Source organism: Labrus mixtus, chromosome 10 (genome assembly GCF_963584025.1).
Source record: "Labrus mixtus chromosome 10, fLabMix1.1, whole genome shotgun sequence".
Lineage (NCBI taxonomy): Eukaryota > Metazoa > Chordata > Actinopteri > Labriformes > Labridae > Labrus > Labrus mixtus.
Window position 1 is genome coordinate 20,335,103 of NC_083621.1, and position 20,283 is coordinate 20,355,385.

Sequence of the window (20,283 nt, forward strand, 5' to 3'; positions counted from 1 at the left end):
GACTTGAAAACTTGTGATTAAGACCATCACATCAACGCATTAGGAAAATGTTTAATGAAGCATTCAGAACAGCTTCAAGAATATATTCAAGAATGGTTCCATACAATCAGACTTCTTTTGCAATCAGTGCAGTCACTCCCCGCTGGCCATAAGTTAAAATGTAATTTTTAGTCACTTCCCTTCTCCCTCCCTCAGCACATTGTCTGCATTGCTACAAAAACTGCGTGAGACTTACACTCTTTCATTTCCCTGTGTTTTGTCATCCTTGTTGTCAAATCAAGGATTAACTATCAGGGCATACTTACTGGTTACATAGAAGTAGATCAGTCGCTCGTCTTTGCCAACTTTGTTTTCAGCAGAACATTTGTACATGATGGAGACACTGGCGTTTCGAATCTGAAGCCTGCTCACTATCTGTTAGGTCAGAAAAGGGGGGTGAGACTTTAATAACGTAGTGATATCATGCAGATTTTAAAATAAAGAGCAGGGGGCCCTGTCATGTTTTTCACATGAGCTGACACAAACCTGATTTTATACTGACAGGCCAACAAGAGGACAACTCACTCAGGATGTTTCCTGTGGGCAGTCGTGCGTTTCTGTGTGCACATGCTATAATTTGCTCTTACGGCTGCGCTTTATAAATGTACAAGCATGTGAATGTGCACATGTGCCCCAGCGCATGTGTGTGTGTGTGTGGATGTGTTTATAGCCCGTCCTCACAGGAAGTCTGCAGAGGAAGGCAGTTCTAAATATTTCTACTGTGGAAATGGCTCATGATTGACAAATTTTGTTATGGAGCTCAGAATTTGGGACGCTTACATAAAAACATCGCAGTTCATGGATAAGTCCACTTACATAAATGTCTTCTTTCTGGGTTACATCTTAATCGTATTCGGACTTTTTTTAAAATAAGAAATTGCAATCAAATCATCATATTATAATATCAATCATTTTCTTATTCATGAGGAGGTGTGCTTTTTGCTTAGAATGCCAAACATAATCAAACAACTGTAATGTACCTTTTGTCGGCTATCCACCACTTCCACGGATGTTTCTATAGCCTCGATTTCATTCATGGCGTTCCCTGAGTTAATGTCCTGCCAGTTCTGACAGTCTGCGATCCCGTCACTCCGGCCCTTCCTGTCTCGTCGGACTCTGGAGACAAACACAGGCACATTCGTGACATCTCTCCTCATTGGCATGCATGGCAGAGAGGGAGCGGTGGGGAAGAATCCAGAAACACATCAAACCAGATATCCTGAGGTTTTATGAGATTTTTGTCTCCTCAGATGAGTTTGCATTTCAGATCTGAGCGTTAACGCACACTCAATAGCTGGGGCAATTATGCCTAACTAATGGAAAAAAATCTAGTATCAATTTTTTTGTAAGGATCCATAGTGTGAAGACTGTAGCAGAACTAATGAACATGAAATGGATTTTTGTTTTGCATTTTTCTCCTAAAGGCACAATTCTACATTAGCAGAAGGTAATCAGGGTCAGTTTCATTTTATTTGGTATATAATGAAGTTGTACTGTAAACGATTTGACATTCAATACATGGATGAAACAACCTGTTTTTGATTTCCTCAGGGCATTTTTTTATTATTTCCATTAAATGTTATTGCCAATATTCATTTACACACACGTTTTAGTTTTGTCCCTTTGTGAGAAACAAAACCATCACCTCTAACATGACTGTGGCTACCAATGAGACGTCTGTGTCCCTCGTTCATGGGCAATTTGGGGTAGGATGACATAAAGGTACATATTGAATAAACACTGCGTTTTTCAGCCACATGGTAACCCTGTGGTTGTAGTAATGGAGATCTTTATCTGGCCACCACTGGGGTCCAGGCTTGAATATCTCGACTAATGTCCCATGGATTACTGTGAAAAGTGGTGAACAAATTCATGTCCCCAAATAGACTCTAAAGTAGAGATAGTCTCTAAAAAGAATGAGTAAAGGCTACAAAGCCTCTACATTCGCTGGTACATTAAAACAAGACACAACTTTCGCAACCTCACAGAGCTTAACTGTGAAAGTTCAACAAACAAAAACAACAACAACAAACACATTTGAAATAAATGTTTTTGGATTGAATATTTCATTAAAAGCTCAACTCCTTTGTTAATGTATGGTCTCTTTAAAATCAACTTTTAAATCACATTCTGTTGAACAATCTTCACTTTTAAAGGTTCAATATAAACTTCAACACAAGAGAAAAGTAGAAGATGTTGCCCAGCTGTAGTAAGTCGATATAAAGTATACAGGTATTAAAATAATTATGACCAACTCATCTGGTGCAAGAAAAAAAAATCCCAGAATGAAATTCTTTGGCTGTGAGAAATATTCATCTTGCTTTAAATCAATGTCTTACTCAAGGACCATTTAGCCTGAAGGCGTTTTGAATGCTCTTTGTGGTACTGAGCTAAATGGCGTCTGTGACCCAAGACAGATTTATTATTCCTTCACTTTGTGTCTGACCATCCTATTAAAAATGAAAATGAAAATTCTTATTGAGCAGAAAAGGTCACAATAGCCATTCCTCAGTCAGCGCCGGGGAAATGTCACAAGAGATGTGCAGGAGACAGAACATGAACCGGACAGCTAAAGCCAAAGTTGAACCCGAACTACCACCGTTGATTTTTTTCAACGTATAAAAGTCATGCTGGAATGATGCTTTGTGTGTTTCAGTGTTATCTGCCCACATGGAAAGGTCAAGAGAAGAACAATAACTTCAGAATGAAGCCTTGGAGGAAGATGGAGACAGGTGGATGTAATGAGAATATTCAGGAGAAGAGGCTTGAACACTGGGGCTTATGAAAGAAAAATAACTGCAAACGAGTTCATATGGCCATCCTGAGAATTCATTATATTTTGCTGTGGGATTCTGCGGGGACGGAGAAGGAGAGGAGAGCCCACGGCGATGCTGCATAATATATATGAGTGTGTGTCAGTGTTTATGTGGGCATTTAGCTGTGTATGTGATATATAGTTCCCTGATGGGTTCAAACACACCAAGGTGGTTTCTATGCATTTCTGAGTATGTGTGTGTGTGTGCATTATGTGTTTGCCTATGAATGTCAGAAAGTGAGAGCGCTGTGGGAGAGCTGAGGATTGGCGGACCAGCTGCAGAGAAACAGAAACATTATCGCTGCATGGGGGAGGAAGCCGGTCGGTCATCGAACAGACGCTCTTTCCTTTCGTCTCCTCTTCCCTCTACTTACTTCTCCTACACCTTCCTCTTAATCCCTTCCCTTTTATCCACCTCCAAATCTCTTTCTTCACCGTCTCCTCCCTTTTTTTCTAGACATAGAGCCAGTGGATAATTTCACACTGACCTCTTCCTCCTTTTTGGTCCTCACATAACGCTTCATGCACTGCTTCCCACTCCTCTTCTCTATCTGTCCTGTTCGATAAAACACTTTACTGCTCCCACACTGGTTTGCAAAAAAAAAAAAAAAAAAAAATCACATCTGAGTGTGTGGCTGTTTGTATCTGGGAGAGATGTTTTTCTTACAGTCTGCTCTGTGTGCTGTTGAGGACACATGGACCCCAGGCCCTCCACTGCCAGCTGACGGTGGGAGCGGGGAGACCATATGCAGTGCATGTCAGAATCTGGCTGCTGCCGCTGGGGTAAGGACTGGAAGGATCTGCCACTTCTTTCTCGTGGATCTGAGGGGGGACTGGGGAATAGGAGAGACACTCGATTAGATTCAAGGTCACAGAGATATCCCAGCATTTTTTCATTTGGCAGTAAAGGAAACATCCTGGACTAGTTGGCACAGGTTTGCAGAGAAAAAAATCAGATTCTCCTGGAATTCTGGAGACGTTATCCAAGATAGAAAACTAAAACATGAACAGAGAATAAAATGTGGAGAATAAATCAACCTTAAATTACAGAATTAATCATAACAATCAAATGCACCTAGGTGCGACTGCAGTTTAATGTTCCACTTCAGCAGGGATTATTACATGATATGGATTACGATTACATGATGAACTAATTGGGTTTTTTCTAGCATCCCCAGAATCCATTTAATTTTGGGTATTTTTGTATTCTGTTGCTATGCTTCAGCTCTTACCTTTGCACCGCAAATCCAAACCCTACTTTAACCCACGCAACACATCTTTGTTAAAAACATATTTATCCTGTGGTTGTTTATACTCTCTATTGTACCTACTTGGATATTTAGCAAACCTCTGGAGTTTTGTAGCAGGACTGTAAATTGTTGCACATCCTCTAATTTGTTTTCCTATGCACAAAACATCTGGCCTCAGGTCCACTGAGGGTACACAGACAAACAGACTAGTTACCGTTGACGACGAGAGTGATGTTGAGCTTCCTCTCAATCGAAGCGGCGCTGTTCTTCAGCACCACCATGTAGAGCCCGGAATCCTCCTGACAAACGTCCTTAATCTCCAGAGCGTGGTTAAGGTGCATCCTTATCCTCTTCATCTTGAACTCTGGCCGCTGGTTTATCAGCTTCCCATCTTTATACCTGGACACAACATACATAAATACACACACACTTCAACTGCTGCAATACAATACCATCCAGCTGAAGTGAATGTGCCCATTATGTTTAATGAACGCACCAGAGTCTCATCTTACCATTGTGTTTCAGGTGTGGGGAACGCAGACACATTCACTTGTAATTTGAACGACTTCTGGCCAGCAGTTACCTCCACCACTGGACCCTTTCTGTAACTGAGGCTGATAAACGGCTTGTCTGGAAGAAGATACATTCACAAGTTAATCATTGGTTCAAGTCTGAAAGACAAAAGAAGTCCATGCCACAAATCTTACAAGAATCCACTATTATTAAGTATAGTAGACGGCTTCTTGGTGTCGAGCTGTAAATCAGCTTATTTACAAAAGTTACGGTTTAATCAAATGCCAACCCAAATCATCAGAAAACTCTTGTTGATATTTCAGAAGACATGAAAATCATTCCTCAGCATGTATGTGAATAAAGTGTCTTCAATTATAAGAATCTATGTTGGGTGGTTTAATGGGTTCAATGGGTGGTTTAGGACATGGTTTCCTTACTGTAAATCTGGGTCATCATTGAAACCAGACCTGCTCTCCAGGCCCACAGTACTCTCTAGTTGATAGACTTTGTAGGATATGTCCTTTTAAGGCTTTTTTTCCTCCACTTTAGAAATATTCTTAACACCATAATGTTACGCATTCCTCTACCTTCAGTCATTTTTTACAAGGAGAGGCTTTCTTTTTCTGTTGTTGTAGGTACTGTGCATTTTGCTCAAGGGCTGCTAAATTCTGTCTCATAAAAACTGATCAACTGAGCATGGATTTAGATTCTCTGTATTACAGTGAAGTACACATACTCAGTCAATGTGATACTTAAGCTAACAGGCAGATATGTTGATGTAGACAAGGGGCCAGCTAGCTCTGCTCTGAGCCGACAGTATGCTTACCATAAACTATGACCTGAGTTTGTTGGGTCAGTGTTGTTTCCATGCTGGTGACGTTGCAGCTGTAGGGGCCAGTGTCTGTGACGTTGACACTGTGGATCGTCAGGATGCTAACAGCCTCAGTGGCGTGGGACAGAGCTTCACGATAGGGCCTTATGTCCACTCGACTGTTTGTCTGGTGAGAGGACACTATTCAGCTTTTTCTTTGATTTTTTTTGATTCACCACAACAATGCAATCAACTGTTGCTGCTTTGTACCTTTTTGCCAGGATAAGACCACTTAATGTCCACTCCAGTGTCAAACTCCACCAACGCTGTGCAGTTCAGGGTGAGCGCCTCGCCAACTATCAGCTCCACAGGGTCCTCAGGAAACAGCTTGACATCGTAAACCTCACTTCCTGTCCGGGAGAATGAAACAGTGGGAGGGAGGGACAGAGGGACAGTGGGAGAGGTCACGGTGACATCGTCAGCAGTTTTTCCTTCCTTTCAGGACCAAAGGAAACGAGGAGCCATCCTACTATAAAGAAGTGTCCGTCACAAGTTCGCACTGTTTCCATTCATGTGTCAAGGTATAAATCAGTGAGAAAAATTAAGGTGGAATAAAGGGAAGACTCCATTTAAGATAAGAAAGAAAAAGCACAGAAAGTGTTGGACTCTTGCCAGTGTGTTAGATATTCAATCCCCCTCTCTGGGCAGTCGCTGGAAATTGCTTGGTGTGTTAAATAACACATAGGCTGTCGAAGTCTGTGCAGCAGACTGTGATGGTCTGATTGTTTAAACGCTCCATTAGCTTTAGGAGTGAAGACTCGCTCTCAGTTTTCGCCTCTGACTGATGCTGCTGTTACTCTTGGCCAGCAGCAGTGGGTATGAGTTTCCTCTCGCCCTCTGAAGTGCGAGGTGAATGATCTCACACAACACAGCAAAGAGCCTCCGGGTCCCACAAAGTTCACTTGCAACGAGATGCAAACTCAACATGAAATCTCTTCTCTTCATCTAAGTTTGCTTTAATTGAATTAAACCTTCCATTCTCTCCCTCTCTTCTTTCTTTCCTTTTAATTCTGCAATAAAAATGCAACATGTCCCCCGCACAATAGAGGGAGTTGTTCCAGAGGAAAATACATAATGAAATAAAATCCTTCAAACTGTCACCATTAAGGCGTAATAGGCACATCGACAGCTATGCAGAATCATAGTGACACTTTAGTCTTTACTAGCAACTTTGATTTCCTCACTTTTTTCACTTTAAACAAGAGCCACTGGAGCTTTGAACAGGACTTATTTGAACCGGTTACAATAGTAATAACACTGAAGAAGGGCTGCAGCATGTAATTGTTTTGGTATTCTATTGGCAACAATTTACTGAAAAATCAGATAAGATACTCTTATCTTAAGCGTAGGAAAAATGACAAGATAAGGGTTGCTTAATTAAATATAACAAAGTTTTCTGCATGAGGCTGTCCATATGTCTGTGATTTACTGAAACAATCATCAATCCTTTTTATTACTGGGTGTAAATGTCGGCTGAAAGTACGAGTAAGTGTGAGCCTGTGTGTGTAAAAAGCTCAGGCTTTCTCTAATCGACTGCTGCATTTCATGGAGCCTCTCCTTTTCTATAGTTGTTTTCAAGCATAGAAATAGAAAACCATGGGTTCAAACTTTGCCAGCTTTGGGACATTAAAACCAGCAGACATATTGATTAAGCCCTGAAAGCAAAATTCTCTTGGCTGTCGAGCTGCTGCTTAGTGACAGAGGAGTGATAAAAGAGAGACGGGTAGGCTTGTTCAAGTTTTCTTAAAAGCAAGCTGAGCAGTGTGTGTAAAACCTGCTTTCTGTAGCTTTAACAAGGTGTTACATTTATTGGCTGAATGACTTTACAGTCTTTATTGGTCTTTACCTGAAAAACAATCTTTACAGTAATCTATAACGTCTTCATACTGTTCATTAGAGGATGACATGTGCCTTGACTTTCTGCAGGTTTGCTGAATACACAAGATGAATCAACTGGATGCTTCCTTCTTCTATTTCTTCTTTCTTTCCCTCCCTACTTTCTCTCTCTTCCTCTGAATGTCCAGAGCTTATAGTAAAACTGTCTCCTCTTCAGAAACACAGAGTTTTATCATTTAAATTGAGGCTTCAGTGCAAGAAAAATTTTCATTGATGATAATTAGTTTTTCTTTTCTTAAGTTTCTCAAAGAATCACGACCGCTCTAGTCTGAACCACCTTTTAACCTTTGGAATAAACTCTCCTGAAAATGTCCATTAGACTGCCTCTGAAACCTTCCTGAGTTGGTTGTTCACACATTCATCTCACAGCAGTGGGTTCCTCAGGAGGCAAGACATGACGTTCAAAGAATGACATGGAAGTGGTGGAAGAAGCAATAGAGTCTGCAACATACCGCTATGATGAAAAGTTTTGACTTTATATTAATGTTGAGTGTAGTTCGACACAATATCAACAAAAGAGTGTGGAGGAATAGACTGGCTAACAGATCCTACCGGTGGTGTGCATACGGTTTATTATTTATTATTATTTATCCCCTGCTGTGTTCTGACGTCACCATACCCTGACTTCACACACACATATCTACCAGGGAGTTTTCAGGGGAAAAAAAACACAGTGAAGTCCGAGTTAAGAATTCAGCTGTTTGCGTCGCATGCAGCTCACCACTCAGGAAGCTCAAGTGAAAGCACCAAGAGACATGTATTTTACCTGTGGTGTGGATAAGGTAGTTGGCAGACTGAAACTCTTTGCCTCCCAGTGTGGCGACACACAGAACTCCGATGACCATGGGCACATTGTCGATGGTTTGTCTGGGGACAGACCAGCCTCGCTTGTTGTCCCATGTCATCTCACTCTTCTCCAGAGGCGTGGGATACTGACAGAAAGAAACATAAGAAAAATATTGTTGCTCAAGATCCAGTCACCTTTCAAAGCATCATGTAACGGGTTCGATATTGGGTACAAACCGCGTAAAGAGTGACGTTCAGATCCGGCACAGTGACCAGACATGGTACAATGACGTGTTTGGAGAAGCGTTTGATTAAAATGGTCTCCAGGTTGTTCCCGTTGGTCTGGCTGTAGCTGTCTCTCCTGAGGAAGGGCTGCTCGGGGTCTATGTGCAAATAGAAACAAAGACCTTTTAAAGTTTCTGGAAACTGAGCTTTAAATAGTTAATTACATATATGACATAAACGTTCAGACTCTTATTAAGCATACACAAAAGTCTAAGTGAAACCTTGGTCAAAAGTCTTCCCATTTTGCTCTTTAGACTATTTATCAAGACTATGTGGGTCCATCTGCCTGGCTCCCCTCAACAATGCCACATGTGAAAATCAGTGCCGGTTCAAACAGTAAATAGTTGGATTGACACTTTTTTAATCTGCAGTAGTAATTACTAAGTGAATATCATTGCATAACCCCTGACAAATCCAAACCAAATTTCAGCAAAGTTTACAGAAACTTTAAAAATGTTATTACAGAACAAAAGTAAGAATAAATAATAAAGACATTTCAAAAGGATGCACAAGGAGTGATATGATACGTATGGCTGTTTAAAGAAAACGGGATCCAGATAAGATTTTGCCATCAGTCTACACAGTTGAGTTGTGGGGGCCAGAAGTGGCCATGTGGTAGGGTAGCTAGTATCGGCATTGTCACTACCTGGAGCACCCCATCAACACAGCCTGAGTCTGTTGAAGGCAATGCTGTTTGGTTGCAGTGGCAACTAAGGACCATATGGTAGGTTATGTAACTTACCAGTAGGGCAGAGGGGCATAGTAGGTTTCACTGAGTGTGTTTCCTTTCGTTAGGAAAAAAAGTACAGGCCAATTTCAGCAAAGAGATCGGTCCCCGACATAGACCAAAACCGAAAGTACCTCACAGTAGTTTTAACTTCATCAGCTGAATACAGATCTCCAGATCTTTGATCTACAGTCAACACCCACAGCCATCAACTGAGGGTGTTAGGTGTTTTCAGACCAAACAGTTCTGGGAACTTTTTGAAGAGGAACTATCCACTAGGGAGTTCCCTGAGAACTACACACCATAGGGACTGTTTTCTGTCTTCATTCGCACCACCATGGTATCAACTCTGAATCAGGAGCTAAATATGTTCCTCTAAACAGGGCTCTAGAAACTAAAATAGTTCATAGTTCCTGCGGTGCGGAATCATTAAAAAAAGGGGAAGGGTTCCAACAGTTCCTAGAACTTTAAAAAAAAGTTCCTGCGGTTGGAAAGCGCCTAATGTCACAGAAAATCTAAATATTTGAAACTTGATGGAACCTGGTCATAAATTTTATGTTCACTCACTGTCATGTCATCTTGTAACTCTGAACCTATACGCCTATTGTGGATTTTGGTTTCCATTGGCTTTAAAGGGTGACCCCGACACCAGCCGTGATAATGGTAGCTATTATAAATAGTAACATCATGAACAGCCAAATATGTCACAGCCTGATAATGACCCCTAAAGACACACCATATGTTGGATTTACAATGATTACATTTAATGTAACATTGTCCTCTGTCTCCTTGCAGTCAACACCATTAAGCACTGTTATTACCTGTCAGCCGAGAGACAGACAGCTTAAAAAGGTTTAATCCTCCTCTGACCAGTTTCTCCATTTTACCACAAGCTGTCTGTTAGTGGAAAATAGCTCTACTGCGTTTCTTCTTCTCCACCTTGATGTCCCCCTTTGTATTGTCTCACAGCTTGTTGAGAGGGACTTTGGGAGACATCACAGCAATTGTGCCACTAATTTTCAAAGCAGCTGTTATCACTGCAAAACCTCATATAACCACAGCATGAGCGCACACTGTTGTAAAAATGCTTATCTCTCAGGCTTTCCTGTCAATACTAGCCACTTTTGTATGCAGCCAAAGATTCTGTGACTACAACCCGCTCGCCTGCTTTATTATTACTTTTTTTCCCTTAATAAGCCCTCTATTATTTTCATACTTTTTTTCTGCAGCACTCAAAGCCATGACTTCACGCTGCTGCAAGGCCAAACAATAGGTTCTATCGAGAGGCTTATATTTCTGCCCCACGGCGGACTAAACACACAAAGGTTACAAAAAAAATACACAACTCTGGGCACTTCAAGTTCTTCACAATAAATCACAGCAGGTATTAGGCTGCAATACATCTAGTCAGAGGAGAAGTCCTGCCCTAAGGCAAGAAGCAAAGCATCAGGGGTACGAGCGTTGGTATGAGTGTACTTTACATGAGCCTGCATGTTTGTGTGTTCAATCCTTTATGTATACAGTATATTCATGCATTCAGGTCATACTGTAAGGTCACATTTTAAAATGATATTGCGCAGCAGGGACAGGCTAAAGGGGTGACGTCCGCCTGTCTAACTAGATCCACATGCATCCCCTCTTGTCCCTCCTCACACTGCGTCTAATTTACTGCTGCGATGTCATCTGCTTCTAGTCAGCCCTCTGCTCACATCTGTGGAAACTGTTTTGGCACCTTGTCAGAGGGGATAAACAGGCGTTTCACATGATTGGACTGGTCAGCAGCTCCCCAACATGACAATCATCCACCTCTGCTGCTCGCTCTTCCTATCTCTTCTCCCAAACAGAAGGTGAGGAGATTTAGAGAGGTGACCTTATATTCAACATAAAGTGGAAAATAAAAGAAGCAGTAGGTGTGAACACAAAGATTCATAACTAAACCCACTGTAATATGCAGGTCTTTCTTTTTTAAATACAACAAATTGATTTGTTATACATTTTTAACTGGGGGTGGGACAAAGTATCGATGCGGCATATATCATCACCCTGACTTGTGTGAATCAATTATCAAGACAAAATATGGCACTCTAAAAACAGATTTTCCAGCCAATTAGACTTACTGCTTCACCACTTCAGTAATCCTTGTGTTCAACGTCGAAGGTAGTTCATTTGCCAAGAAGAAGTTGACAACAGGATAAAAGCAGAAGAATAAAAAGACAGCGGGTTAATGTCAGACAGGGCTGAAGAAGTTAAAAAAGGAGCGTGATAAGAGGTGAAACAAAAGCCAAAATTTAGCTAATGAATACATTAGTCTTGTACATTATTTTTTTAGGGGGATAATGTATTCTTCAGTGAATCAGACATCGTGATCAATGATTATACGATTGTCTTGATTATTGTTACCATGGGCCAAGTATTGTGGATTCTATTTATTTATTTATTTGTTAGGGACAGTGCATATTAATGAACAGCTGTAACAATTACAGCTGTAAAAATGCCAGATTATAGCAGAAGTGCTAGTTTCCATCTGTTGTCCCTAGGCAGGTAACAGAGAAAGACAAATTACAAATAAAATACAAACACAAATACAAAGGCACAAGTGACACAAGACAATAATAGAGGTTAAAGGTTAAAGGTGGTCACAGACTTAGTTTTCTTTTATCCACTGTTTGAGGTGTGTTTTGAAGGATGCATATGTTTGTGAGTCTCTTATTGTGAGTGGGAGAATATTCCAATATTTAGCTCCTTTGACTGACAGAACAGTTTGTCCGAATGTAGTGCGTCTGTATGGGACCTCACAGTCTCCTCGGGCTGTGGCCCCTGGTGCCGATCCCACTGGCAGACTTCAGCTTTATAAAGTCCTTCAAAGGAGGAGGAGCAAGTCCGTGCAAAATTTTATATATAAAACATGCATTTTTAAAATGAACAAAATTATGGAAATTTAGTAAATTATGTTTATCTAAAACAGTGCAATGGTGAAACGAAAATGGCTTTTTAAGATTTTTATGGTCTTTTTTTTATTGCATCTTATCCCATCAGCGATTCCCAACCCTATATTCTACTGTATGTTTTTTTTCATTTATATGGTTTATTTAATTCTGTTTCAGTTCCATCAACAGTAAGATCACTGCAGGCTATGTAGTTTCCTCTTTTTTCTATGACTGTGTTCACTGTAATTCACCAAAAGACCAGGACATTGTGGGCGGTAGTAGCTCAGTCTGTAGGGACTTGGGTTGGGAACCGGAGGGTCGCCGGTTCAAGTCCTGGTGCGGACCAAATATGGAAGTTGGTCTGGTAGCTGGAGAGGTGCCAGATCACTTCCTGAGCACTGCCGAGGTGCCCTTGAGCAAGGCACCAAACCCCCTCCCCACCATCAGCTCAGGAGGGCCCGCTGTGGGCCGCTCCATCACTCTGACATCTCTCCATTAGTGCATGTCCATAGGATCCTGTTTCTGCATGTGTGTGTTCATGACTCACAGAGTGTAAAAACTGAAATTTTCCCTTGCGAGGATCAATAAAAGTCAATCTTAATCAAATTCCTTGCACTTGTAAACCTACTTGGCAACAAATTCTGACTCTGATCAGATTTGACTCAAACTATGGGAAATGATGAAGAGCAAGTGCTACTCTTGGGTGGAAATCAAATATTAAATATCCTCTCTCTAATTAATGACTGCGCTGCTCATTCCTTCATCAAACACTTTGCAAAACAAATTTCCGTAACATTAACCTCGCCAGCTTCCAGGGTGTTCCTGATGAAAAGAAAACAACCTCCAGCTCTGAGAACACTGGGGGATATATTTCAGTAAGATGTCTTTGGTTATCTTGTGAACTTCCCAAGCAAAAGAGTAACGAAAGCTAAAGAGTTGCAGACCCGGTCAGACGGGGAGGCGGAAGATGAAACATGTTCACTTCAAACACAGAGAAAGTTCTGACAGCAAAATCGCCCCACAAACTGCAGACTCACTGCTTTATGAAATACATTCCCTCATAGAAAAGAAAAACATGGCCGGGAAAGAGATGTTTTGTCAAAAGTGACAACTTTAATGTCAGAGTTTATAAACTTTGACATTTTACCTTCCAATGAAATAAGAGAAAGATTAAACCAAAACTTTAGAATCAATATTTAATGCCGACCCAGCAGGGTAAATAAGTCATTTAAATATTTCCCACTGGGTGAGTAAGTTTGTGTCAGCATTGGTGTCTGTGTGTGTGTGTGTGTGTGTGTGTGTGTGTGTGTGTGGAGGGAGGGTGTGTAGAAGTATGACTCACCTCTGACGAAGACATAAATGCTGACGGCAGTGGTGCCGACGATGACGGCCTTCACATCCTTGTAATAGCAGCGGTAGTAGCCCGTGTCTTTGGCCCGTGCTGCGGTCAGAATCAGTCTCTTGCAGTATGGCCTCCCAGGCTGCCCAGGACACTCGCTGATCAGGGCCACCCTCAGCCCGGGGCCCCTGGTGACAGGGAGCTGGGCCTGGCGGTCTGTTAGCTCCTCTCCCAGCAGAGTCTGATCAGGCCAGGCCCAGGCCAGAGTGCGCTGTCCTCTATAAGGGCGGGACGTCATTCATAGGATATGGGACAGATTTAGACGTTAGTGGATGAGTGATCAAAGGTCAAGGGGACATATAATGAAAAAACAACTTTGACAGTGTTTCTGAACATATATTTGGATAACCTGAGTGACCCACAAAATGTAAAATAAACCCATCCAGTCCTTTGTTTGTAGTCTGCAAAAACGTCTTAAAACACAGAGACAAACAGGTGCTACGTTTCAAATTTGCTAAACTTGTGACATCACAGGTGGAATTCTGGTCAAAAAATCCTCCCCTCCCCCGCAGGTCCGCCATTTTTATTTTCGCTACAGAGGAGTGATATCTACTGGGAAAACTCAGGGAGTGCTCTTTGCATTTAAAGAGACACACACACCAAAACGGAGCGTTCTGAGAAAGCTGGTTTATACAGGGTCACAAACCTCCTCTGGTGCTTGATTCATGTTATATTTTGACCAAAGCACAGCACAGATGTTTCATTTAGACCACTGGGGACTGTTTGAAAAGGTTTAATAAGGGGTATAATATGTCCTCTTTAAAATAAAGAAAATGTTCACATAGCTCGGATGATGTTCACAAGGAGTTTTTAGACATAAAATAGGGAAACTGAATAAAATGTATGTCTTTTAAAAAATCTATTAAAACTCATTTTGGTATCTGTATTATTCACTTCAGTTTTAAACAAATATAAAAAACACATAAAGACTCTAAAAAGCATGTCTATCGGTGTGATATAAATATTGATGTTTCTTATATAAAAACCACACAAGAAACACAAAATTGTTTGTGTGCATTACTGTAAATCCCTCTGAGCCTTTAAGTTCCCTGCTCCATCACATAGACTCAGTTATGTTATACCCAAAGGCATGATGTGTGTGATTGAAAAAAATCTGTAAACTGATACATAGCTGCTTTCACCATCTGCCGCCATAGACTACAAATGTCCACACAGACAGACAGTGCCTACATCTGTTGTTTGTATAGCCTCAATTCATAACAAATGTTATCTTAAGACACCTTAAAAAGGAGCTGGTAAAAAACCTTACTCTTTTTATATTATTAAAAAAACAACATTAGTCCACCATCAGCACAGCACTAAGCAACATTTAGTGACAGTTTGGACAGTAACAGTGACAGTAAGGAGAAACTTCCTTTAAGAGGCAGAAACCTTGAACAGATGCAGACTCATGTTGAACAGCCATCTGCAGAAAGTGTGTTGGGCTCAGAAAGAGGGTTAGAGGGAGATGCAGGAAGAAAGGGAATGATGGAGTCAAGCAGTAACAACAACAATGAAAAAGATAGATTTATATCTACAATCTCAGTAATAATGGTAAAAGTATTTGTAGTTTTAGCAGTAACAGCTGAGTGTGATCACAAACTGATCACTCTAATATTAACATTAACATTGTCAACTGAAATGAAACTGATTTACTCTCTCTCGCTTTAAGAATCACGTATATGAAAGAAAAAACACTTTAAAACCTCTTTTGGAAAATCATTTTAAAAATACATTTTTATATATTTTATATTCCTCTTCAAATTGTTGGAAGAAGGTTATAGGTTGATGTGAAATTTAATTTCTCAGAAAAAGTTTCTGAAATGTGTGCTTGGTACAAAGTTCTTGAGTACATGCAATCCACAACTGTTATGTATTGGAGTCCCGTTTCACCTTGGGTCATTATCATGAAATGAGAAGCCTGGATTTGGTTTTGGCATCCTACCACTATGGATTTTTTACAACTTTAATAATACAGTAACACACAGCAAATCACACACAACTACACGCACACACTCCCAAACTAGAGCAACACCCCCACATACCTGCATGTAATAGTGAGTGTTTGGTGGACTGGAATCACTAGGTCGTCTTTGGCGCTGTCGAGGATAGGTGGAGTCATAGAAAAGCCAATCACCAGACCTGAGGGAGCGAGCACAGCATCTGTATTAGATTCATGTTACACAGGTTGCTCAGGAACGAGTGGATTTGACAGAGCTGCTGGTCGGCTGTCGAATCTCTGCAACACATCAAAAATCTGAAATGTGACACGACAGCAGCTCAGATAGCACGTTGTTCATTACATTTACAAGCTGGAAGGCAATCTGTGGCTACAAAACTTGCTCCCTGATGCTGACAAACACGGACGCTGCTCGGAGCTCCAAGCTCGGCTACAAAGATAATTTCCCTTTGATTTATTACTAATGTATTTGCTCCCGTGACTTGCGCCTGCTTAATATAGCCGGTCCAGAATGTCATTACTGTCTCAGAGCCCCCTCAGAGTGCTTTTAGTGCTTAGTTAGACTCCACACCTACAGTCTATCATGTAGAGAAGTGTCACCATGACTTATACTCCACCTGGAAATCATTAGAGATGAAAACACACAGCAGCAGCAGCACAAAGTGACAGGGCTTATGAAGGTGCATTGCTGCATGCATTTATGAAAAACAACAATGACCCTTTTTCACATCAGACACTGTGTTTGAAAATTATTGTGATACGTGTGCAGTATATTAAATGCACTCTATGTTGGCACTTTACTGGCAGAGAAAGAGCAAACAAGGGACAAGGACAAACACCTGAGAGCCCACAGGTAACACTTTTTATATCTTTTCACCAATATTCCATCTTCTGCAAATAGAGTAATTACAGAGTAGTACAGAGTATGTATGTACAACAGAGCAGCAGATGCACATTTCTAAATCTCTGTCTCACGTATCTTCAACACTCAGTCATGCTAACAATCAAACCTGAAGCTCAGAACAGCTTTGATTCTTGTACACAAACCTCCAAAGCATCCTGCTGCCCAGTAAGAACAATAGAGCAACTCTTACTGTCATGTACATATTTTGTCAATTGTGTTTCCAGTAAAGGCCGATCAAAATAAAAAGAGAATGATCAGTGTGCTAAAACAGGCAGAAATTCGTACATATCTTTGACCGTTGAGTGGTTGGTCACTTTGTGCAGGAACTTAAAAAACAGGATAAAAGAAAGTTTAGACCTCCTTTAATGATTGAATGGTTGTACATTGGTGTCCTCCTTATCATCTACAGTATGTCAACATGGGAACCCAAATGAAACTAATAATCAAGCCGTTGTTGTATGATCTGTAAAGGAATGTGGTTTACTTCATGTATCTTGTCTACATTTTGAACTGAAGGCTGTCCTCTTCTTTGAGATATTCTATAGGCTGTTGAATTGTACTGAGGCATGTAGGCACCTCGTTCATACACATAATGGAGAATGGATTAGCTATCGTTTTTTTTTGGGGGGGGGGGGGGATTTTCAAATATACAAACCACACAGACAAACATTGACAATACAGAGACGCTCATTGTACATTACCAACATCTCAAAAACAAATTAACAGACAATAAAATAAAGTAAATGAAAAAATAGTTGAGAGATAGGTTAGATTTAACCATCATAGATTGGTCTTCTGGAACAATACTGGTGGGGGCAGAGAGGCCATGCAGCTGATCATTCAATCATGTGGGGCGGCAAGATTTTCCATGTTGTTGATAAAGAGGTTGCCATATTTTATAGAAAATAATGTATCCTATTCCTTAGCGAATAAGTTATTTTTTCCAGAGGTATTCAATTAGACACTTCCGAGAACCACAATCCAACTGGAAACAGGCAATCCAGCTTCCATTTGAGTGCTATACACTTTTTGGCAATAGTCAGAAATATTTCTGTAAGTTTGATGGAATAACTGTGTGTAAGGTTAGAATTGGAAAAGTCACCCAGAAGGCATAATTTGAGATCCATTGGGAAAGCAACTCAATTAATTTTGGATATTGCATCACAAATCTCCTCCCAAAAGCCATGTAGTTTACTACATTGCTATCGGTTTTAAGTTATTAATTGTGTAACCTTCAAGAAAAGTGTAGTATGAAAAGGATTTTCTTATCATTATTAGTGTGCAAGCATGACAATGTTTTCGACTCTTCGTATTTTCACACCAATATTGAAGGAAATGTCATATCTCCTTGTTCCTGTCTGGCAACACGTGTTCCTGTCTTTGCTGGTATATTAAAGTTCATATGCCACTTAAAAACACACAAAAATAACACTTTCATAAATGTGAACAAGGACAGCTAACAAGGCCATGCTGAAAGAAAACATGTGAAGGGGCTGAGGTGGGAAGTGGTGGCACGTCATCAATCATTCCCAGATGGACGCCCAGCAGGTCATTCCTTCCCTCCTCTTTCACTCGCTCCCACAGGAGGAGTGAAGCTTCCCCAACTTATTGTCTGAGCTCAGATGTGAACCTGTCACCGGCTTCAGTCCCATCAACTCCAGTCTACAACACAACACAGCTTTGTCCACTCTTTCTCACACCTGAAATGCTGTAGAGCCAAACAGTGGGCTGTATAAGAGCAACATACACAGCCCCCCCCCCCCCCAACCCCTACCCCAACCCCTACAATCGACAGGGTGAAAGTGTAAAAGGAAATTCCTCTCAGGACAGCTCATCTTCACTATTTTAGGATCAACAAATTTCCTTCACACACTAAAAGGGGAGAGCAAGGAAGACCATCTCAGTCCTAAAGTAGAGCACAAAGATGACACATTTCCATTAGAATTTCACTCCCTCCTGCGCTCACCTTGGACAGTACACCTCAATGTTTCCCTCTGGAGAGATTATATCTTATGGTATAATATTAAAATAAAACACAAACATGGCATGACCCAGGAGAAAAGTTATTTTTCTAGGTTGACAGATTTAAAGTTGCACTCATCTTATTTTTATAAGTTTTAACTTCCAAACTGCATTCGACCTGCAGAGTCCCTCTGCACCTTTAACAAAAAGCGAGAGAACCAGCTCTTTCATGAATACCTACGCACTTAATAATATTATTGATGACTCTTGATATTATTGATGACTGTGAAATGCTCTTCAGAGCACAGTCGTTCAGGTTATTATTTTGGTTATCTGGCCTGCAAATCTACTGTTTTGGTTCACTCATACTGCTCTCATCTGTTGATTTAGAGCCAAAGGCATTTTCAGTGACAAAGGCTCTGATTGTCATGTCCAGCTCTGTGTCTTAGGTTATGTTTTAATTTCTACTTGTATTATTTTCTGTTTTGGGTCACTAACCTCTCCTCTCATTTCAGATCCTTCACTTCCTGCCCTCCTGTGTTTCCCACCTGTGTGATTGTCTGCCCCGCCCTGATTGTTCCCAGCTGCATCTCGTTGTGTTCCCCCTCACCTTAGTATTTAGTCTGTGGCTTCCCTTCCTTCTGTGCCAGTTCGTCTTTGTCCCCTGTGAGAAGCGTACAAGCTCTTTGTTTCCTCTTGGATCACTTATTTGGATTCTGTCTGCTTTAGAAGTGAAGACTGTTTTTTGTTCCCCCCAACCAAAGACTGTTTTTTGTGAGTTGTGCTTTTGAGTTCAGTTACCTGTGGTCTTGTTACACTGATAAAGTGACTGTACACTGCATGTCCAGAATCTTTCAGCAGACAGACAAAGTTAACAAGTTGAACATTGTGGAACATAAAGCAGCAGATATTTTCCTTAAAGAGTTAGTGAACATACAAATAAAGCTTTATGATTTATAGACTACCATTTGTTGTCTGAACTGACAGACATAACCAGGTAAATGCTAAAGCTGCTTTTTATCATCTGGATGATTAAAGGCAAAAGTTAGCATAATATTTATAAAAAAAACTTTTATATGAAAAACTTAAATCTGCACCAAAGGTTAAAAATAGCAAAACCTCGCCATAAAGATGGCTGATTTGAATACATTTCTATCAATATAGAAAGTAACAGTAACTCACAGCTTTAGACGCAATGAAAAATGATGTCCCCTTGGTGACAGTGGTGCTGGATTATAAAAAGCTAACATGGGCAGATTTGAAATCCATGACAAAAAAAAAAAAAAACTCTGCCACCAGAATAAATCTAATATATTATATTATATAAGTCATTTTATGAACACAGTGATTTAAAAGTTAAGCCCAAGAGAAAAGTTTAGGTTAAAACATGACAGACGGAGTACTACACGTGCACACACAGTATGTAATACGTATTGGACATAAAACAAACATGGACTGAAGCTGAGGGAAGTAAATACACAGGAAAGAACACAAGAATCAAGATGTTTCTTTCAGAGCTGTGCAAGGTGCACCTCATAATCAGCTTAGAAATCACACACTGACAGACAGGATGCAAATTGTAAATCTTTTGCAAATGTCATGACTGACTGGTGCGAGAGACAAGACATCAAGATGTTGGAGGTGTATTGGAGAGGGAAGCCTGTAGACATATTTGCTAAACAGAGGAGATTTCAGCAGTAATAGGTTTCAATAACAAGTGAGTGACTATTTTGTCTGCAGCAGTACAGGAAGACTGTCAGACCAGGGTGCAGGAGGACACACAACACCCACATGGAGTCAAGTTTAAATATCTTTAAAGTCACACTTTTTTTACCGATCATTCAAACAGATACAGTTCATGACAAATACACTAGAGTACTGTGAGCACTTCAGACACAGTCTATTTCCAGGGGGAGTTTAAAGCTAAGAACATACTACACAGGGCATTA

At 40.6% G+C, this 20,283-nt stretch overlaps 1 protein-coding gene across 2 annotated transcripts in view; it reads right to left on the reverse strand.

Moving 5' to 3' along the window:
- flt4 (fms related receptor tyrosine kinase 4) overlaps positions 1–20,283 on the reverse strand; it is a 47,170-nt gene that overhangs the window by 14,942 nt on the left and 11,945 nt on the right. For both annotated transcript variants that reach the window (XM_061048652.1, XM_061048651.1), the window contains exons 2-12: positions 15,554–15,650; positions 13,452–13,726; positions 8,408–8,553; positions 8,151–8,316; positions 5,699–5,838; positions 5,444–5,615; positions 4,617–4,734; positions 4,319–4,503; positions 3,522–3,687; positions 1,020–1,155; positions 306–414 (exon numbers count right to left, since the gene is read on the reverse strand). In XM_061048652.1, coding sequence (XP_060904635.1) covers positions 306–414; positions 1,020–1,155; positions 3,522–3,687; positions 4,319–4,503; positions 4,617–4,734; positions 5,444–5,615; positions 5,699–5,838; positions 8,151–8,316; positions 8,408–8,553; positions 13,452–13,726; positions 15,554–15,650 — 1,710 coding nt within the window. The remainder of the gene's footprint in view (positions 1–305; positions 415–1,019; positions 1,156–3,521; positions 3,688–4,318; positions 4,504–4,616; positions 4,735–5,443; positions 5,616–5,698; positions 5,839–8,150; positions 8,317–8,407; positions 8,554–13,451; positions 13,727–15,553; positions 15,651–20,283) is intronic.